The following is an 18963-nucleotide window of genomic DNA, read 5'->3' as shown; positions in this document are numbered from 1 at the left end:
TGACAAGCTGGAACGTGTGCAGAGGAGGGAAACTAAGATGATCAAGGGTCTGGAAACCAAGCCTGATGAGGAACGGTTGAGGGAATTGGGCATGTTTAGCCTGGAAAAGAGGAGATATGAGAGCCATCTTCAAATATCTAAAGGGCTGTCAAATGGAAGATGGAGCAAGCTTGTTTGTTCCTGCTCCAGAAGGAGGACCCAAACCAATGAATTAAGTTACAGGAAAGGCGATTCTGACTAAACATGAGGAATAACTTTCTGACTTTTGCTCTGTTTTTATATTTTGTTGGAAGTGGTCCAGAGTGGCTGTGGCAACCCAGCCAGATGGGTGGGGTATAAGTAAGTGTCAGGGAACTGCCATCAGAGGCACGGGAGAAGGAGAGGGTCTCTGATTCTGCAGGAGAAGGTTCCAGCGCTAGGGGGAGACTCAGCTGGGAAGAAGGGGAAGAGAATGAGTGTAACACCAGGGATCCAGGAGAGCAACGGGACAGGGAGGTGCAGGGTCTCCCGGACTCTTCGTTGGAAGTGAGTGAGGAGAGCCCAAGCACCCCGCTGCCCACGCCCACCCTGCGCAGGAGACTCCCGCGCAGTGAGAGGCGGAAACGATTGGGCGTCAAACAACTCTTATGTTGGCAACGCTTTAAGAAACGCCCACAGACAGATTCTACGAGTGACTAAGGGCAGCCACGCAAAGATGGGCTGCGTAGTCCGGAGGGTTTAACCAGGCAATCCGATGCTCAAACGGAGCAGGATTACTCACGAGTAACTCCCAACCACTACAGTAAGTAAATAATAATAATTCTGATGTTAAGAGCTGTTTGACAGTGGAACATACTCCCTCAGGAGGTAGTGGACTCTCCTTGACTGGAAGTTCATAACAGAGGTTAGATGGCCATCTGTCAGCAGTGCTTTAGCTGAGATCCCTGCATTGCAGGGGGTTGGACTGGCTATCCCACAGGGTCATTTCCAATTCTACAATTTTATGATTCTATGAACTTGCCTGCCAACCCTCAACCACAGGGCAACAAACTCACCTCTGATTCTGAAGCATCCAGGGGTTTCTCACTGAGGGCGACGCTTTCCGTCAGCACTGCTCCATTGTACTTGTTACAGATGTCCTCGTCGGAATAGTGGAGTCCACCAGGGCTTGGGCGAGGAGGAGATCTGGATGCAGCAAAAGGGGGGGGGGAGTTATGGGCTGTCACAGCTATCAAGCAGAACGCATGTACTCTAATCTTTTTTTTTAAAAAAAAATATGTGTGTATAGCTGAAACTTGAGGGCATTTTGTGCAGCTCATTTAAAAAACAAACAAGCAAAGTATTTTGTGAATTTCAAATACAAACCTAAAAAGCAACAACCAGTTACGTGAGGAGAAACTGGAAAAAGTATTCAAGGACACAGGTAAAGGAGGCAAGTCAACAGAAGCACATGTGTATTATTGCTTCTTACCCTGTAACCAGGGCTGGATTTAGGTGTGATGAGGCCCTAAGCTACTGAAGGCCCTTTATATGTCCAGCTGTCCTTTGTCAACAACAAATTGTAGCTGGTTTTTGTGTTGAATATATGCTATTTGGTAATTTATGGACCTCATAGGTCCATGCACAACACAAAACACTGTTGCTGTATGTAGGTTTTATTTTATTTGTTTTTTATCTTATATTTTAGAAATGTACATCCAGGCTTTTTTCCTTTACATTTTTGGGGGGCCCCTAAGAGTGTGAGGCCCTAAGCTATAGCTTGTTTAGCTTATACATAAATCCGGCACTGCCTGTAACACATGCGTGTTATATAACCAAAGTTTTCAAGCGCTGTTGCATGACCATATCACAAATTTGGAAGAATGGTGATCCATGTCCTTCTATGCAATTATCGGGGTGGTAGACCGGCTGGGTTAATTCAGCCACAGACTCACAGAGCAGACAGAGGGACTTTGATGCTTATGACAGCTCAGCCTACATGATGTGGGTTGTCATGCTGTCTTCCTTCCTTGAGGCTTAGCGTGGCCCAATCCTTAATAAGGGGCACTGGCACATCAACACTCATTTGGCTGCTCCAAGGACCCGGAATCAAGGTTGCACCCAACACGGTGGAGCAGAAACTGGCCTATCTGGGCTGAGGGGGGAGGATGTGTGTCTGTGTGAAGAAAACCATTTTGGATGTGGCTTTGGGGTTGCTTTAGGATTTCATTTCGGACCAGCACAGTCTGGGCTGGCTTCTGCGCACCTGTAATATTTGCTCAGCCTAAAACACTGGTAACCGTATTTTTCGCCCTATAGGACGCACTTTTTCCCCTCCAAAAATGAAGGGGAAATCTGGGTGCGTCCTATAGGGTGAATGCAGGCTTTTGCTGAAGCTTGGAGAGCGAGAGGGGTTGGTGCGCACCGACCCCTCTCGCTCTCCAGGCTTCGGGAACACATCCGCAGCCTAGGCAGCCCTGCGGGAGGTCCCGCAGGGAGGTCTAGGCTGCAGATAGCAGCCTGCCGCCCAGCGCGAGGGGCGCCCTGAAGCAGAGCGCCCCTCGTGCCGGGCAGACATCCGCAGCGTGGGGAGCCTTGCAGGAGTTCCCCGCAAGGCTCCCCACGCTGCGCATAGCAGCCTGCCGCCCGGCGGGCGGGCGCCCTGATGCAGAGCGCCCCTCGTGCCGGGCAGACATCGGCCAGCCCCACAAGCTCGGGGGGCAGCAGGGAGGCGCAGTGCCGCCATCCCGCTGTTCCTCGACCTGGTTCGGTTTCCCTGACCTGCTTTTGGGGGGGAAATAAAGGGAAATTTTTTTTCCTTTATTTCCCCCCCAAAAAACTAGGTGCGTCCTATGGGACGAAAAATACGGTAATAGATCACTCCGAAGACACCATGGATCTCTCTGGTGCTCTTTCATCTTAAGGAAAACTTGCTTCCCAAAGACTGCACTGAGCTTCTCATTGCCGAGGGGGAGACCGAGTTTTGTACTAGCTTCCCCCACCCCAATCCACGCTCAAGGAAAAGGGCTGCCTGCTGCACCACAGCTGTTGAATTTACTGTGCCCAGGGAGCATCTTTCAGAAGAGTTACGTCTAATTTGGCTGAATTTTTCTTTTCTTTTTGCAGGGGTGGGGGCTAAGCTGGGTAAAGTGTGTAGGCAGGAATGAAAGATCTGGAAGGTGTAAGTTCATACCTCCCAACGTTTCTTTGATGAAAATAGGAACGTCCTAAATAATAATAATAATAATAATAATAATAATAATAATAATAATAATAATAATAATACCCCATTCACCTGACTGGGTTGCCCCAGCCATGCTGGGCTGCTTCCAGCATATAAATAATAATAATAAAACACTAAAAAAAACCATCCCTATCTAGGACTGCCTTCAGATGTCTTCTAAAGGTTGTATAGTGACTTATCTCCTTGGCTTGGGAGTCGCATAACTCATACCCTCCAAAATTTCTCTGACGAAAATAGGGACGTCCTAAGGAAAAGCGGGACATTCCAGAATCAAATCAGAAACCGGGATGGCTTCTGTAAATCTGGAACTGTCCCTGGAAAATAGGGACACTTGGAGGGTTTGTAAGTTTTTACCTCTTCATGTTTTGTTTCAAGGGGATATTTTATGTGTGCGTTTTTAAATATGCAGCGATATGCCCCTAGCCCTGAGTCTGGCGTGGGTTCCAAACTGGAATAAATAAGCATATAAAACACACTCCTTGATGGCAAGGGTCTCATCCTGCCTGCAGCCCTTCTCCAGAGCGCCTGTGCTTGGCCGGATGCTGAGAGCCATGGGTCCAGGCCGCGTGGGGCTCAGAGCTGCCTTACCTCGTCCCATTCTTCTTGGAGAAAGTGTTTTTGACGTTGAGGTGCCGGCTGTTGAGCTCAAGGGCTGTAAACCCCCCATTATCCAGAGTGACAGATTCTTCCACATTGGAAATACTTTTTCCTGGGGACAAACGGCGACAGAATGAGCGCAGGCAAAGTTCCTGCCCTGGCTCTGCATGAAGACAGGGAGAGAACCGGCATTTTCAGACAATCATACTTCCTTTTAACAAGGTCTTTGCTATGAAGACAAGACAGTTTGTCACAGGAATTTGCTATGTTTCCCTGATTATTGGAGTACTACCAACGAGGCAATTTTTCGTCCATGTTTTCACAAATAATTTCTACAAAAGGGCTCACCAACCTGGTGCCCACGGGCGCAATGCTGCCTGTTAAAAGTTTCCAGTGGGCTTCCTGGGGAAGTGCCCCAGACTCTTGAGCTTTTTTTATTTTTAAAAAAGCAGATTTCTAGCCCTTCTGGAAAGAAAGTCACAGAGCAAAATGTGCAGGTACCTTTTCTTATTATGATTAATTATTAAATGTCTATACCGCCCTTCATCCAAGGATCACAGGGTGGTTTACAATATAAAAACACAAAAATACATAACATACTAATATAGTTTAAAGCCCATAGATTGTTTAACAGCCAAAGTCCTAGGTGAAGAGTAACACTTTTGCTTGGTGCCTAAAGATATGAAGGCACCAGGCGAGCTTCCCTGGGGAAAGCATTCCACACATGGGGGCCACCACAGAAAAGGCCTGTTCTCATGTTGATGCTCTCCAGACCTCTTGTAGAGGAGGCACACTAAGAAGAACCTCAGATGATGATCACAGGGTCTGGGCTGATTTATATAAGGAGAGGCGGTCCTTGGTGTATTGCGGTCCTGAGCTGTTTACAGCTTTATAGGTCAAAACCAATGCTTTGAATTGGGCCCGAAAAGTGACAGGCAGTCAGTGCAGTTGGGCAATTTCTGTGAAATCTGAGAGGTGGGGCTACATTTTCCCCAGTCCTGAGGATTGCTCCCTGTTGTTATTAGACAGCAACATCTGTGCATCTCTCTGTGCGTGATATTTCCGTAACTAGGGCTGGCAGGACATCGTTGACATCTCACAGCAAGCATAAGGTTGTCTTTCTAATTTTGCATTATTATTTCCTAATTTAGGCATTTTGTGACTGGGACGCCCAGAATGCTCCCAAAATTCACTAGTCCAAAAAGGTTGGCGACTCCTGACCTACAATGTCGCATTTCATTAGGACAACACCAGCAATTTGCAATTTCTTCTTTTGTAAGGGTTTTTTTTCCCCTTAAGGGGGTTCTGGGGCTCTGATGGTAAGCAAGATTTGTAATCACATACAGGTTTCGCCATCAGGCACAGATGCCTGGAGCAAAATTTAAAGCAAACAGATTAAGTGCTCTCAGGCTTAAACAGCTCCTCTCACCTGTGTACCCTGAGAACACAAGAGAGGCTTTCAAGTTACACAGCCCCCGAATCTCATTCAAGTTATCTTGAAAGTAAAGCTCCATTGATTTCAGTGGGATTTATTCCTGAGGAAGTATGTTTAGGATTACAGCTCTGCTGCCTGCCCCTCCAATGTTTACTGAGAAACACCTTTGACTCAGCTCAGTGGCACCAAGGTCTGGCCTGCATGCAACAGAATGAGGAGACTTAATAGCACCCTGAGGTGGCAGAAGGGATCAACGCCCCTTCAGAATGCAGGGTTACATTCCTGAATATTCCTTTGCATGAACTCACTGTAAGAAGAAAACTAGCACAGGAGGGAGTGGGCTGTAACTTTTCTCCCTAGTGTGCTCATGTTTTGTTTATTTGCAGGGAGCATTTTTAAAGGTATTCACCATCTTCGGTCTGAAGTGCTACTGTCCACAGCACCACCTAGTTTGCTGCTACATCGCATTCTGTCTCTTTTCCTGGTTAAGGGCTCGTCCATACCCACATTTCTAAGCACAGGTCCTGGCTTTCCAGGTCTGTGCCCAAGTGTTTTTGTTTTTGTTTAGTTTTATTTGTCCTGGCACTTTCCCCAGGAAAGCCTATGTTTAACTGCTGAATTGGAACAAGTGGCAATGGAATTTTCCGCGATTGCTCTTTGCTCCAGTTCGGCAGAAAGTGTGGGCTTGCCCAGGACAACAGCACAGTGCTATGTCTGTTTGCTCGAAGAAATTTACTTGCACACAAGGAAGGCTGTATTGGTTTGCACAGTTGCATCCCTGCGAGTTGTGAGCTCGACATATTCCAGCTTCTAGTGCTGCGCAGAGCGCTCACTGAGAACAAAATCATTGCTCCACTACCTTCATAGAAGAGGCCACATCACGAGCTATAGGGACAGGATAGCATTTCCAAAAATTCAGCTCTTAAAAAAGAGTGCCAGAAGCTAGAGAAGCATGAGGAAATATATTCTGGGGTTACCAAACGGTAAACAGATCTTACACCCAACGTGCAATTTGCTCAGGCTTTAAAATGCAGAATCCAGAACAGAATTCAGTGCTTGCATTCCACAAGGGTTAGTAGCCAGAGGGCTATATGCCCAAACCAAGGGCATCTCTGCACAGCTGGCAACCCATCTAGATGAGTGTAGTCCACCTGCCAGGGGCTCAACAACCCATCCACCCCACTCTCATTCTGTAGACCAGGGCAGGCAGGAAAAACAGGAGGTTTATTTAGCTCCTGGCTGACCACCATACATGGCGGGTGACTTGCCTTTGACTTAGAGGGTCACCTGTTGCTCGGGCAGCCTGCATTAAGGCAGGGGGGTTAGCTTTGCATTTAGCTACTTGTTATTGATACATTTCAGCTTCATGGAGGGAACTCGGAGGACATTCCTGTCCCTCCCTTTATCCTCACAACTGCCCTGTAAGATCTGTTGTGTGCCCTGCAACTCAAGGGCCTTGCTGCCCCAGCTGTGTAACCCCACAGGACTCTGAGAGGAGAGACAGACAGACAGACAGACAGACACACACACACACACACACACACACACACACACACACAGCGAGAGCTCATTTAATGAGCATGCTCTCCTCCCACCCCACCCCTAGGCCAGCCATAAATCTCCTCTGCTACAACAGGCAGCTATTTGATCCCAGACTTCAGCTGTGATGCTGCATTAAGGCTTGGCAGAAAGGTGGAGGACAGAGCTGCCTTTTCATGTGCATCCTCCAGATGGAGAGCACAAGGAAGGAGATGAGAGATTTGTCTATGCACTGTGCATAGAAGCCTGTAATAACATTAGCTCAGTAAAATGCCATGGCATTCATACATTTCAAATCCCAGGGGAATAAAACCTGATTTACTAACACTTGTTAGAAGTGAATTTATACTGGGGGAAGGTGGGGGATATATAAATCCTTTCTTTGAGCATTGAATCGCTGAGTCTTCAGAAAAGAAAAGATGGCTTTCCTTAGCCAGTCCCTAATACTCCCTCTTCCCATTGCCTTGCCCCAAATCTTTTATTAGCGGTGCAGCACCACAGAGCCCAGGACACAGTGACTTCCTCCACCTGCACGCTAGAAGTTCCAGGAAACCCCTGGCTCTTAAAACTAATGCATATTTCACAAGTCCGTGCAGGTTACTGAAGCATCACGCACAACTGGCAGCAGCTGGAAAGACTTGGACATCTCAGGAGGAAAACGGGAGGGAAACTGATTTGAGAAGTTCCTGACGCAGGATTCAGGGGCTGAGCAATCCATATATAAGCACCCCTTGCGAAAGGCCAAGAGGCCAGTTTTAAAGAAAGGAGGAGGGAGAAAAGAAGAGGTGACTTTTGCTGGCATTGCAAAGGGTGCTTTAAAAGCCCAAAGGGTAAGGAATTCACAATGGGGAACAAAAGTTACCAAGAGACATGCAATCCCGCAGCAGCCAGGCAACAGCGAGCCCCACAGCCAGGACAGGACAACCCAGACACAAACATATTTTTCCACTGAATGCCCAGAATGGTCAGGCATATGGTGACGCAAAGAGATATTAGCATTTTATCACATGACAAATTCCACATGCACTCAGGTGACGGCACATTTCAGCAAGAGCAGAGATTTTTGGAAAGAGCAGAGATCACAGCGGTGTTGTTCAAAATCACGTTAAGCTTTTAGCCATTGTCAGGGCAAGACTCTCCCCTTGTTTTCTCTATGCATTTTGAAATGTAGGTGCCCCTGGTTCTTTTTGGAAAGCACCCAGCTTAGGAAGGGTCTCCTACACATATGGTAACGTGAGCTAGCAAAATGGACAGCACCATTTCAGGCAGCAGGTGGGGGGGGGGGAATTTCATCTTTTGAAGCTCTCTTGTTTTAAAAATTCACTGCAACTAGCAGATCAGCATGGCAAAGGGCTGAGTGAGAACCTTTCTCTCTGATGCACTAGTTTTCTATCCATGGGAAACTGATTCTAAATTTGTATCCATTATCCGGGTGAGGGTGCAGTGCATTGTCTCCCTGCAGCTTTCTACGGGGAGAAATTTTTTTTGTTACGTTGTTATGTTCATTATACAGTCATACCTTGGTTCTGGAATGGAATCCATTCGACTTCCGAAAATGTTTGAAAACCAAGGCGTGGCTGAGGGGGGTTCCTGCACTCAATCGGAAACCATGTTGGATGTTCGGCTTCCAAAAAGCGCCTGCAAACCGGAGCACTCACTTTTGGGTTTGCAGTGTTCGGGAGTCAAAACATACGAGTACCAAGGCGTTTGAGAACCAAGGTACGCCTGTACTGTAGTCTCTGTTTCTACTACATAGTATTCTTTGGGGGCCTGTAAGTCACAGGCAGAAGGGCAGAATGCCCAGTATCACTGAGAAGCTATCTCACCTGTGTTGCAGTTCCGGTATTTCTTGGTCTGGCCATGCAGGATCAGGGCAAACACCACCATCAGGATGAGAATGAGGCTGCAGAGAGCCATCACGAGCAGGAACCACCATTCCTCATAGAAAGGAGATTCTGTATGAGCTGCAAGCAAGGAGATTGGCAGGGTGGGGAGGCGAGGGGGAGACAAACAACCTGTTTAGGAATCAACCTTGCAACAAAATAATCTTAATCATTTGCCCAGCTTAACTCATCCCATCCAGAACTTCTATTCCTTTCATTACTCATTTTGTGATCAAGATTTCTCCAAAGGTGACAATGGCTCGGGTCAGTCATATCAAAGGTGAATAGCAAAAGTTTCCAATTTTGGAGAAGCCAGAGTTTCCCTTGAAAATGGACCAGGATCTGAACCATTATTTTTATTATTGCTTGTTCCCGCTCCCTGTGCTCCAGTTTCTGTTGCAAAGGCAGTTTGCACATCTCTTGGGTTCTGCTTTGGGCAACAACAAGCATGAATAACGGGCAGCGCGCGGACAGCCACATTTCCCATTTCTCCTGCCACTCAGAAAGATTATCTGCTGCGAATCTGACAAGGACCAGAGCAGCATCCAAGCAGCACTGGCTGAGCTCCGCTGTGGCAAGGCAAACCACAGGCAAGTCTGAGAACGGGTTTAATTAATCACACTCGGCTTGAGTGGCAGGAGCCTGTAGTGCTCTGCATCCTTTATTCCTGGCGCTCCCAACAGAAAATGATATTCTCCCCTGTGGCCGATCTGAAGCAGGCATTAGGGCATCACAAGGAAGTGGGTGGTTAAATAGTTCCACTCAAGCGGAGATCACATAAATATGCTGTTTACTTGCAAGGAGTTGCACCTATCCCTGGGAGGCAACAGAGCCAAGGAGTTGCGGCACTTTGCAAAGTATGACTTGCGTCCAGGCTACGGGAAATATTGCATCTCCATAAATGAACCTGACCAGGTGATGAGATTCTCAGGTGAGCACCTTCTCTCGGTCCCATCAGATGCACCATTGATGGTGACACGAGAGAGAGAGCGCCTCTTCTGTGGCTACTTTGCGATGGTGGGATTCCCTCTCAAGAGAGGTCAGTCTGGCACCTTCTCTGTCATCCTTATGCCAGCAGGCCTTTGGAAACTAAGGGGCAGGTGAAGCTGGCCACTGGGCTGCTCTCAGGACAAACTGGATTTCAATGCTGGTACTAAATTGTGCTTTGATGTACCGGTATTTTAACTACAGTTTTAAACCAATCTGTTGTACTACTTTGTATCTTAGAATGATGTTTTAAAATGTTGGAAGCCGCCGTGAATCCCAACTTTGGGAGAAATGTGGGTTATAAATGCATTAAATAGTAAATAAATAAAGCATCCCTTTGAATGAGCTGGAGCCTCCGTCCCTGTGCCACCGCTGCCCTTGTGGGGTTCTGAAATAGGAGCTGCTCTCCTCCTGGGGGGGGGGGAGAGTTGGGGTTCAGCTATGCAGGGCCAGAGCAGGGGCAGTGAAGGTAACTGCAATGATGGGGGCATTTGGCTCCCACTTTCGATTCTCCTTCTGCTCAACTGTGTTTGGGCATCTCACACCAGGAGCAGAGAAAAATGATGGCAAGAGAAATTTCTTTTCTTTTCTTTTTTAAGGGAAAAGAAAAAGAGAGAGTGGTGCGAGGCTTGCAGAACTATCCAAATCCCCCCTCAGGAACCAAACTTTTGAACCATGAAAAGATAAAAAATAAAAAGGTTTTTTTCTTCTTCTCAGCTTTTGCTGAAGCAGCAGAAGTGATCTGAAAAATGCCTCCCTGAAGCCAGACAGAGACTTTCACTAAGCACAGGGAGATCTCTGAATGCTGGGTCTAGCAAGGCTTCTAAACCTGCAGGAGGCCACCGGTTGATGCTGCCTATAGGAAGTTGTGTTTCCCCCCAGCAAAACACAAATCTATGTACAGTGGTACCTCGGGTTACATATGCTCCGCTAACCCAGAAATATTACCTTGGGTTAAGAACTTTGCTTCAGGATGAGAACAGAAATCGTGCTCTGGCGGCGCGGACCTCCGGAACGAATTAAGTACCACTGTATCTCAGGTTAAGTACTTAATTCGTTCTGGAGGTCCGTTCTTAACCTGAAACTGTTCTTAACCTGAAGCTCCACTTTAGCTAATGGGGCCTCCTGCTGCTGCCGTGCTGCCGGAGCATGATTTCTGTTCTCATCCTGAAGCACTGTATCTGGATTATTTTCTAAGCATTTGGGTAGGCCACCTGCAGTTTGGAGGCCAAATTTGGTCTCCTCACTGTGTCCTACTGTTCTATCGCTCCCGTTAATCTTCTTTCCAGAAGTTGCATCATGGACAGTCAGATCTTATCACACCACATCGTGGGCCTAGCATTACAGTGGTACCTTGGTTCTCAAACATAATCTGTTCCGGAAGTCCGTTCCAAAACCAAAGTGCTCCAAAACCAAGGCATGCTTTCCCATAGAAAGTAATGCAAAATGGATTAATCCATTGCAGACTTTTAAAAACAAGCCCTAAAACAGCAATTTAACATGAATTTTATTATCTAATGAGACCATTGATCCAAAAAAGGAAAGCAATAAACAATGTCCTGCAGTCACACAATCAACCAAACAGTCACAAAAACAAAAAAAGAGCAGCAAAAACAAAAACGCAAAATAAATAGCAAAAACAGACAGACCTCAGCGTAACACTCGAAACAGAAGTGTGGCACTCAAATCGGAAGCATAACACTCAAAACAGAGCATGTTCGACTTCTGAAAATAGTTTCTAACCGGAACACTTACTTCTTGGTTTACAGTGTTCGGGTTCCAAGTTGTTTGAGCAGGAAGGCATTTGAGAACCAAGGTACCACTGAGCTTGAACTCTGAGCCATGTTCTTTCATTCAAAGCAGGGAAGTTGGGCCAGGGGAGGAAGGCCATGTACATGGTATCATTTTAAACAGCCATGCCCCCCCCCCCGGATTCTGGGAGCTGTAGTTTAAGGGTGCTGAGAGTTGTTTGGAGACACCTCCTCCCCAGTGCCACGGTTCCCAGTGGTTTCACAATCAAACACTCTGGAAACTGCAGCTCTGTGAAGGGACTGGTGATCTCTGAATACGCACATACATACATAATTTTATGTGCTCAATTCGTGCTCAAGGTGACGTACAGCATAACAAAAGTAGTCATAAAAATAATTAAAACACTTAAAAATATGCAACCAAACTGAACAATTGCCACATAAATCACAACAACATTTTAAAAAAAGATACAGAAAACCACCAGCAGAAACCCACAACCCAACAAACGCCCCCTAGCAGCCCTCCAACCCAAGAGCCAGTTTTTGTAGGTGGAGTCAGTCCAGGCTAGGTGGAAAAGGCCTGCAAGGCAGAGAGAAGATATTCTAGGACTCACAACCAAGATGTTAATGCCCTTAACAAATTACAGTTCCCATGTGGGCAAAGCCATTATAGTTTGAAGTGGTATGATACTGCTGAGTAGCTCCACGGAGGAAGAGCAGGTTATCAATGAAGCTGCAAGCTGAATGCTGGAACATTCAAGGTCCCATCTGCACTGTACACCTAGAGCAGAATCATGCCATTTTGGAGGTCTTTAAGCAGAGGCTTGACAACCATATGTCAGGAGTGCTCTGATGGTGTTTCCTGCTTGGCAGGGGGTTGGACTCGATGGCCCTTGTGGTCTCTTCCAACTCTATGATTCTATGATTCTATGATTCTATGATTCTAAACAACCATGGCTTTCTAAAAAGATGATAATAATAATAATGGGAACTGTAGTTTGTTGAGGATATTAAGAGTTGTTAGAGACCCCCTACCTCTCTACAGAGCAACAGTTCCCAGAGTTACCTGGGAAGAGGAATCGATCATTAAACCACTCCAGAACTGCAGCTATGTGAGGGGAACACCTCTCAGCACATGTAACAAACTACAGTTCCCAGGGATTCTTTGGCAGAAGATTGTGACTGTTCAAAGTGGTGTGAATGTGACGTAAGAATAGTTTGATTAAAACATTCGTATCCTGCCTTTCCTCTGGGAAACACAAACTGGGTGCATGTCTCCCATGTATCCTGCCCTGTTTTAGAAAATTGGGCTTTAATGCTTTTGCATTAATGCAGCATTGACCCCTGCTCTCTGAATTGCGAGGTGCTGTCACCTTTACACTTTGAAAAGATCCCTGGCCCTGAATGGTGTTGGCTCATGAAATAGAGCCACACAGAACGGGCACGACTGCATGTTTACATGTGAGAGTGCAAGTTTATACTGCTGCAGCTTCTCCTGTTGCAGTGAGCCCCCTTCCCAGATTAAAGAAAGGCACCAGCTGTGCTCCAATTCAAACAGTCTCTAGTGGACTAGTACATTGCAGGGGGCTTTGGGTTCCTTCTGTGATTCCATGACCAAATCCTACAATGGGAGGAGTCGCTAGATGTTGACCACCCACAATAACTAGACTTTGCCCAAGTCCCCGGTGAGGCACCGGCACAGTTTACCCACCTGATACTGCAGTGGAAGGAGCGCTGGGTTCTCCGTATCCAAACTCGTTCACAGCCACCACCCGGAATTCATAGCTCACTCCCTGCTTCAGCCTGTCCAGGCCGACTGTGTAAGACGTGGCGCCGCGGGGAATGTCCTTCACAAACAGGTCCCACAACCCTTCATCTAGAAAAGAAGCAAGGAAAGGGGTTTGGGGGAGCATTCCTGGACCTTTCACAGAAACATGGCGTGAGTGCTAGCCACCGATGAGCTCCACTCCCAGAGTTCACAAGGATAACCTATGTGCAAGGGTAGGAAATCCCATCGTGTGCAGTCGCGCAAGTGGCCTTCCAACTCCACGCTGAAATATGCCAGTATCAGGTTTCCTAACTGATGAGGGAACACAGCACATGATGTGGAGCCCATCCTTTGCACTTGCCAAGGAGCATTCCTCGCATGGCTTCCAGACATTGGTATTCCAGAAGCAATACTGTCTATGGAGGCAAAGCATAGCCAAAGCCCCTACTAGCTTTTGATAGCCCCCTCCTCCTCCATGCATCTGTCCAATCATCTTTTCAAGCCATCCAATTTGATGGCCAACTGCCTCCTGTGGCAGAGAGTTCCAAAGTTTAACTAGGTGCTGCATGAAGAAGGACTTTCTTTCTGCTAAAATAAAAAAAATTCCTTCCAGTAGCACCTTAAAGACCAACTAAGTTAGTTCTTGGTATGAGCTTTCGTGTGCATGCACACTTCTTGGTTGCTGTCTTGAATCTTCACCGGATGCCCATGAGTTTTAGTGTTATGAGGGAGAAGAACTTTTCTCTACTGCTTTCTCCATGTCCTGCATAATTTTATAAGCTTCTATCCCATCACTCCTTGCTTGCCTTTTCCCAAAACTAAAAAGTTTCAAAGGCTGCAACCTTTCCTCAAAGAGGAGTTGCTTCACCCCCTTGATCAACTGGGCTGCTCTTCCATGAACCTGCTTGAATTACTATACAGAAGAGGCATTCAATGCCCACAAAACTGGTTTCTAAGAGCCTAAATGGTACGATTTTTGTCCATAAAGGAACTGTGTGCAAGGCAGGGGGAAATAAGACATTTCCGTTAAAACAACAACAAAAAACAACAACAATAATCTTACAATGTAATAAGGAAAGCCTAGACTTTTATTTAAAGTCAGAGGGCAGATACACAGCAACCGAGAAGGTAGCTTGCAGTACATAAAAACAAATAAAAGCTTCATTTCATTCTGCACAACATCCGTGTAATAGAACGGGCTGTCTGTGTTAGTAAATACTGAGAATTTCAATTTGAGGGCTGTCTGGGTGGTGGCTTCCCTCTATAAAGGCAAGATCCCATTGGTGAATCCCATTAAGGAAGTGACTGGGAATACCTGCTTTTGCTAAACTAGGGCTTTCTGCCATGTCTATTACAACAGCCACTTGGTCCATAATGGAGGTGGGGGAGGAGAATCCAATTACCTGGAGAAAATCTACCAGTTCTGCTTGCAAGCTGGCCTTTTTCTTGACCTGGAGCTGCTATTCTTGCAGGTTTCTCTCAAAACCACTTAAATGAGTCGTGTGCACAGGCATTTAGAGTGTCATCCTGCTGAGGTTTCCCTACTTGGAAGAGTCTGGGTCTGTCCTAGACAGCCAATATACCCACAGGAAGCCTCACGCTGAGTCAGGCCATTAGTCCATCTGGCTCAGCATTGTCTTCACTGACTGGCAGCATCCCCACGATGGTTTGAGACAGGAAGTCTCTCCAAGCCCTACCTGGAGTTACTGGGGATTGAAGCGATGACCTATTGCAAGCGAGACAGATGCCCTTCCCCAATCATATGATGCTTCCTTCTAGCTCAGTAGCCTGGGCCTCAGACAATGGTGCTTCCCACCGCTAGAGATCCCTTTAGCTGGAGATGCCAAGGATGTGCTTTGGGCTGTCTCCTTTTTATGCAGAATAGCAGCTCTTCCTCCTTTGAATCACCTTATACGGCAGGCCCATCTCTAGCCCACTGCGTTGTCTAATCTGAATGAGAGCTGCTTCCCAAGGTCTCGCAGAAGGGTCTCTCCTAGCCCTGCTACTCAGCCTTCTTCCACCTTAGGCCCTCCAGATGTTGTTGGGCTCTGACTGCCAAACTGGTGGCAAGCATATTGCTCTGCTTTCCTTTGGACCACATCAGAGAGGCTGAGGGGGGGGGGTCGTCTTGTTGTCTGGCAGCCCAGGACCTCTATCCACACTGCCCAGGCTTGTACTGCGGGGAGGCCACTTCAGTTCTGCTAATGCAGCAGTTTTACTTCACCCCTGGAAGCACACTCCATTGCCTCTCGAGACAGATGGATGCCCAAAACACCAGCTTTTCTTTTGAGGCTAAAGGGGAACACTCTAATCACCATGTGCCAAGGCTTTCTGTAACCAAAAGCCATTGCAACGAGCTTCCTGCCTTCAAAATGTCTGCTTGAAAGTGTCAGAAAACAACGCATTTTTTGGGTGGGGGGAAGGGCCATTTGGTAAATAGGACCTGGAGCTTGGGCTGCATTTTTCATTCCAGAGAGATCACTTGTGGGCTGCAAGCAATGCACCCCCTTCCCCAAAACTTGATAAGGGAACCCTAGAAGGCAAAAACCTGATAAAGGGCTGCTTATGATTAACGCAGGGAGAAAAGACACTTCCTATGCCTCTCACACAGAGTCCCCGGCCCAGCTGCTCCACCCCAGTTCTTGGGTAATGTGCTGTGAGATGCAATGCAGCTGGCTGTGGGGTTATAAGAGGACAGCTTGCCATGGGCTTTTTGAAACACCTGTCCTTTCCCTAACTTTGCTTAGGCTGTACACACATTTTTGCAAAAGAAGGGGGAAATGTAAAGACCCTAAAAGGGAAATTTCTTCCTGGTGGGGGCAGGGTAGAGGGAAAGAATCCTGTCATTATGAATCCCTCACTGCCTCCTAAGCCCACCCAAGTTGCCTACGAAGGGGTGGGGGCGGTGGTCAGAGGGAAGACACATCTTGCGCCAAAACACTTTGAGCCTCCTACCAGATCCCGAAGCAGGCGCAGGCATTGCCAGAGAAGGCAATGATGACTCCCACCTGGCCTCACCACAGAAGGGACAAAGCAGAGCTGGGGAAAAATTCAAAAAAGGGCAGCCAAGGGGTCAAGGGGGTGAAGCAACTCCCCTGTGAGGAAAGCTTGCAGCATTTGGGACTTTTTCATTTATAGAAAAGTGTGCAAGAAGCGACACAAGCATTAGTGGCATAGTGGTGAGCATAGGTGCCTTCCAAGCAGCTGACCCGGGTTCGATTCCCAGCCAACGTGCCTTGTATGGAATAGCTCCGACAGCAGAGCACGAGACTCTTAATCTCAGGGTCCTACGTTTGAGCCCCATGTTGGACGAAAGATTCCTGCATTTCAGGGGGTCAGACTAGATAAGCCTCGTGGTCCCTTCCAACTCTACAGTTTCCATGACAGAAGTTCATAAAATGACGCCCGGCATGGAAGGGTGGATGGAGAAGCGTTTTCCTCCCTGTCTCCTAACATTAGAACTTCTGGGCATTCAGGGATGCTGGAGTTTGGAAGATGCAGGAGGAACAAAAGAAGTGACTTTTTCATGCAAGGACGGAACTCATTTCCCCCAGGATGGCCACCAGCTTGGATGCCTTTAAAAGAGGATTAGACAAATTCTTGGGGGTGGAAGAAGGCTACCCCTGGCTACCAGCCAGGGTGGATGTGCTCTGCTTCCATGCCAGCGATGCTTCTGAATACCAGTTGCTGGAAACCATAGGAAGGAAGAGTGGGTTTGTGGGTTTTGCACTGAGGCATCTGCTTGGCCACAGCAAAAAGAGGCTGCTGGATTAGTTGGCCAACCGGCCTGATCCCGCAGGCTGTTCGGGAGTTCTCACACTCTTTTTCCGGTGCCTCAGAAGCACTCCTGCACTGTGTGCTTTTTTTAATCCTTCGGAGGGGGTGAGCGGCAGGCACCGCGCGAGCTGCAGGTGTTAGAACAGACGCGGCCCCGACACAAGAGCGCGATTTCACGGACAATTAGTCAGGTGCTCTGGGCTGAAGCAAACTGCCAGTCAACCCACAGCAGCTCCTAGACCTGATGGCGCGCAGGCCACTAACAGATGCCTGCCAGGCTGGAGCAGGAGATGGGGGCGGCTGGAGAGCCCTCTCTTGCACACGCACCACCAGGGATTTCCCTGCCCTGCTTTTTGGGGTCGGAGAGACTGTGCTGTAAATGTCGCTCCCCCTGCCGCCCCAGAAGGGCCTGACAAGAACCGGGGTTAATTTGTTTTTAAGGAGGAAAGGCTGAGTTTATGGCACAGACCAGATGCCAAGCGAAGGCTGGCAAACTGTTGACGTGCTGCCAGAGGGTGGGACAAGGCAGGGATGGTGGGGGGTGGCCGTTGCGGCACAGGGATGAGGCAGAGAGGCAGAGACTTTGCATTTGACTGGCTCTTGCTGCTTTGCATCCACGTCCGAGATGGAATAAGTGGAAGCAATGAAATAGGGGGATTGTGCCAACAGGCACTCTTGGTTGCTACTTCACTGGAGCCTCACCAAAGGCAGGGCATTTTTTTAAAGCTGTAGCAGGTCATGGTCATCAACCCATTGGGTGGAATGGAAGGCTGCTGGCTGGGTTCCTTAGCCACATCCACAATGGATCGATACCTCTTGGTCCTGTTGTCACAACCAACAATACCCCACACTGCAGGGGTTTGAGTCCCTTTCAACTCTACACTTCTATGATCCTCTGATATTCCCTTACTTCTGGGTTGGCAATCAGAGACTGGCACTTTTCACTGCTGGATATTGGCAGTAAAGAATTGCTTGCAGTTCTGATCCTGCACCTTCTAGCTGTTTGAGCAGGTCCAGCAATCTGGGGCAGGAGCAGCTGGTACTTCTCAGGGGGCTGCATCTGGCCCTGCCCTTCTGTATTGCCCCTTCTGCCCCAGCTGTAAGGTTTTCTTACTTGGCTGGCTGGTGCTCAGTAGCAGGAAAAATTTCTGGTGGAGGCATCAGACCTCATCTGTTTGTTTTCTGTCTTTTAAAATATGCTTGCCCAGCCAGATTCACTGGAGTTGGGTGAGCTCAAACAAACAAACAAACAAACAAACAAACAAACAAACAGGCATAGCTTGAGGGCTTTCTTTAAAAAAAAAATAGTATGGCAAAGGACCCCTTTGATAGTGAGAAAAGCACTGAACGCTTGTCAGGTAGAAGCAACTGGAGGTAACACCCAGCATGGTTTCGCAGTGCATTTTCAGTTCCCTGGCTGAGAGCTACAGCAGCAGTTGGGAGGAGGAAAAAAAGAGAGAAGGCAGCATTTAACGTTTAGGGTAATGAGGCCTATAATAGATGACAGCTGAGATGTGGAACCCTAAGGTAATGGTAAGTTGTTTAAATATTGACAAAGTGCTCACGCTTTTCATTTGCCTATTAAGACGCCTTGATTGTGGTTGCACAAACACAGAGGTCCTTCCCCCCTCTGGGGTTTTATGCACAAAGAGAGCTGGTCTGGGTCAGCCATTTGCCTCCCGCTCAGGGCAACACATCGCTGTCCAGGAGCAAAGATGCAGCAAAGGTGCAGCATAATCTCCAGCGTTAGTTGTAGAGCAGTGACTCAGGGAGGAGAACCGTTGCCTCTTCTCTCCGGCTGAGCTCTGAACTCGGAGAGAGAGAGAAAAACTCTACACAAAAGCACAGGAGGGGCAAAACTGAGCGAGATGCAGAACGTTTTAATGAAGCCGAAGCATGTGTGAAATAAGCCAGAGATCCAATTATTATCCTCCCCTTGCCTGGATCGCATTTCACGCTCTCTGCAGATTCTGCCTGAAAGGAAGAATAGGAATCCCAGCGCACAAACAGCCTCGTTCGTTTAT

At 47.7% G+C, this 18963-nt stretch overlaps 1 protein-coding gene across 7 annotated transcripts in view; it reads right to left on the bottom strand.

Annotated features, from left to right (window-relative positions):
- The window catches only part of SDK1 (sidekick cell adhesion molecule 1), a 598536-nt gene that overhangs the window by 10869 nt on the left and 568704 nt on the right, over positions 1-18963 (bottom strand). For 5 of the 7 annotated variants that reach the window (XM_081169333.1, XM_081169338.1, XM_081169335.1 and 2 more), the window contains 4 exons: positions 13106-13270; positions 8600-8737; positions 3791-3962; positions 1035-1164 (listed from right to left, as the gene is read on the bottom strand). In XM_081169333.1, coding sequence (XP_081025459.1) covers positions 1035-1164; positions 3791-3962; positions 8600-8737; positions 13106-13270 — 605 coding nt within the window. The remainder of the gene's footprint in view (positions 1-1034; positions 1165-3790; positions 3963-8599; positions 8738-13105; positions 13271-18963) is intronic. The other 2 variants (XM_081169337.1, XM_081169339.1) reach the window with 1 other exon arrangement.

Source organism: Podarcis bocagei (genome assembly GCF_964188305.1).
Source record: "Podarcis bocagei genome assembly, chromosome: 14".
Classification (NCBI taxonomy): domain Eukaryota; kingdom Metazoa; phylum Chordata; class Lepidosauria; order Squamata; family Lacertidae; genus Podarcis; species Podarcis bocagei.
This window is presented reverse-complemented; position numbering and strand designations above follow the sequence as displayed.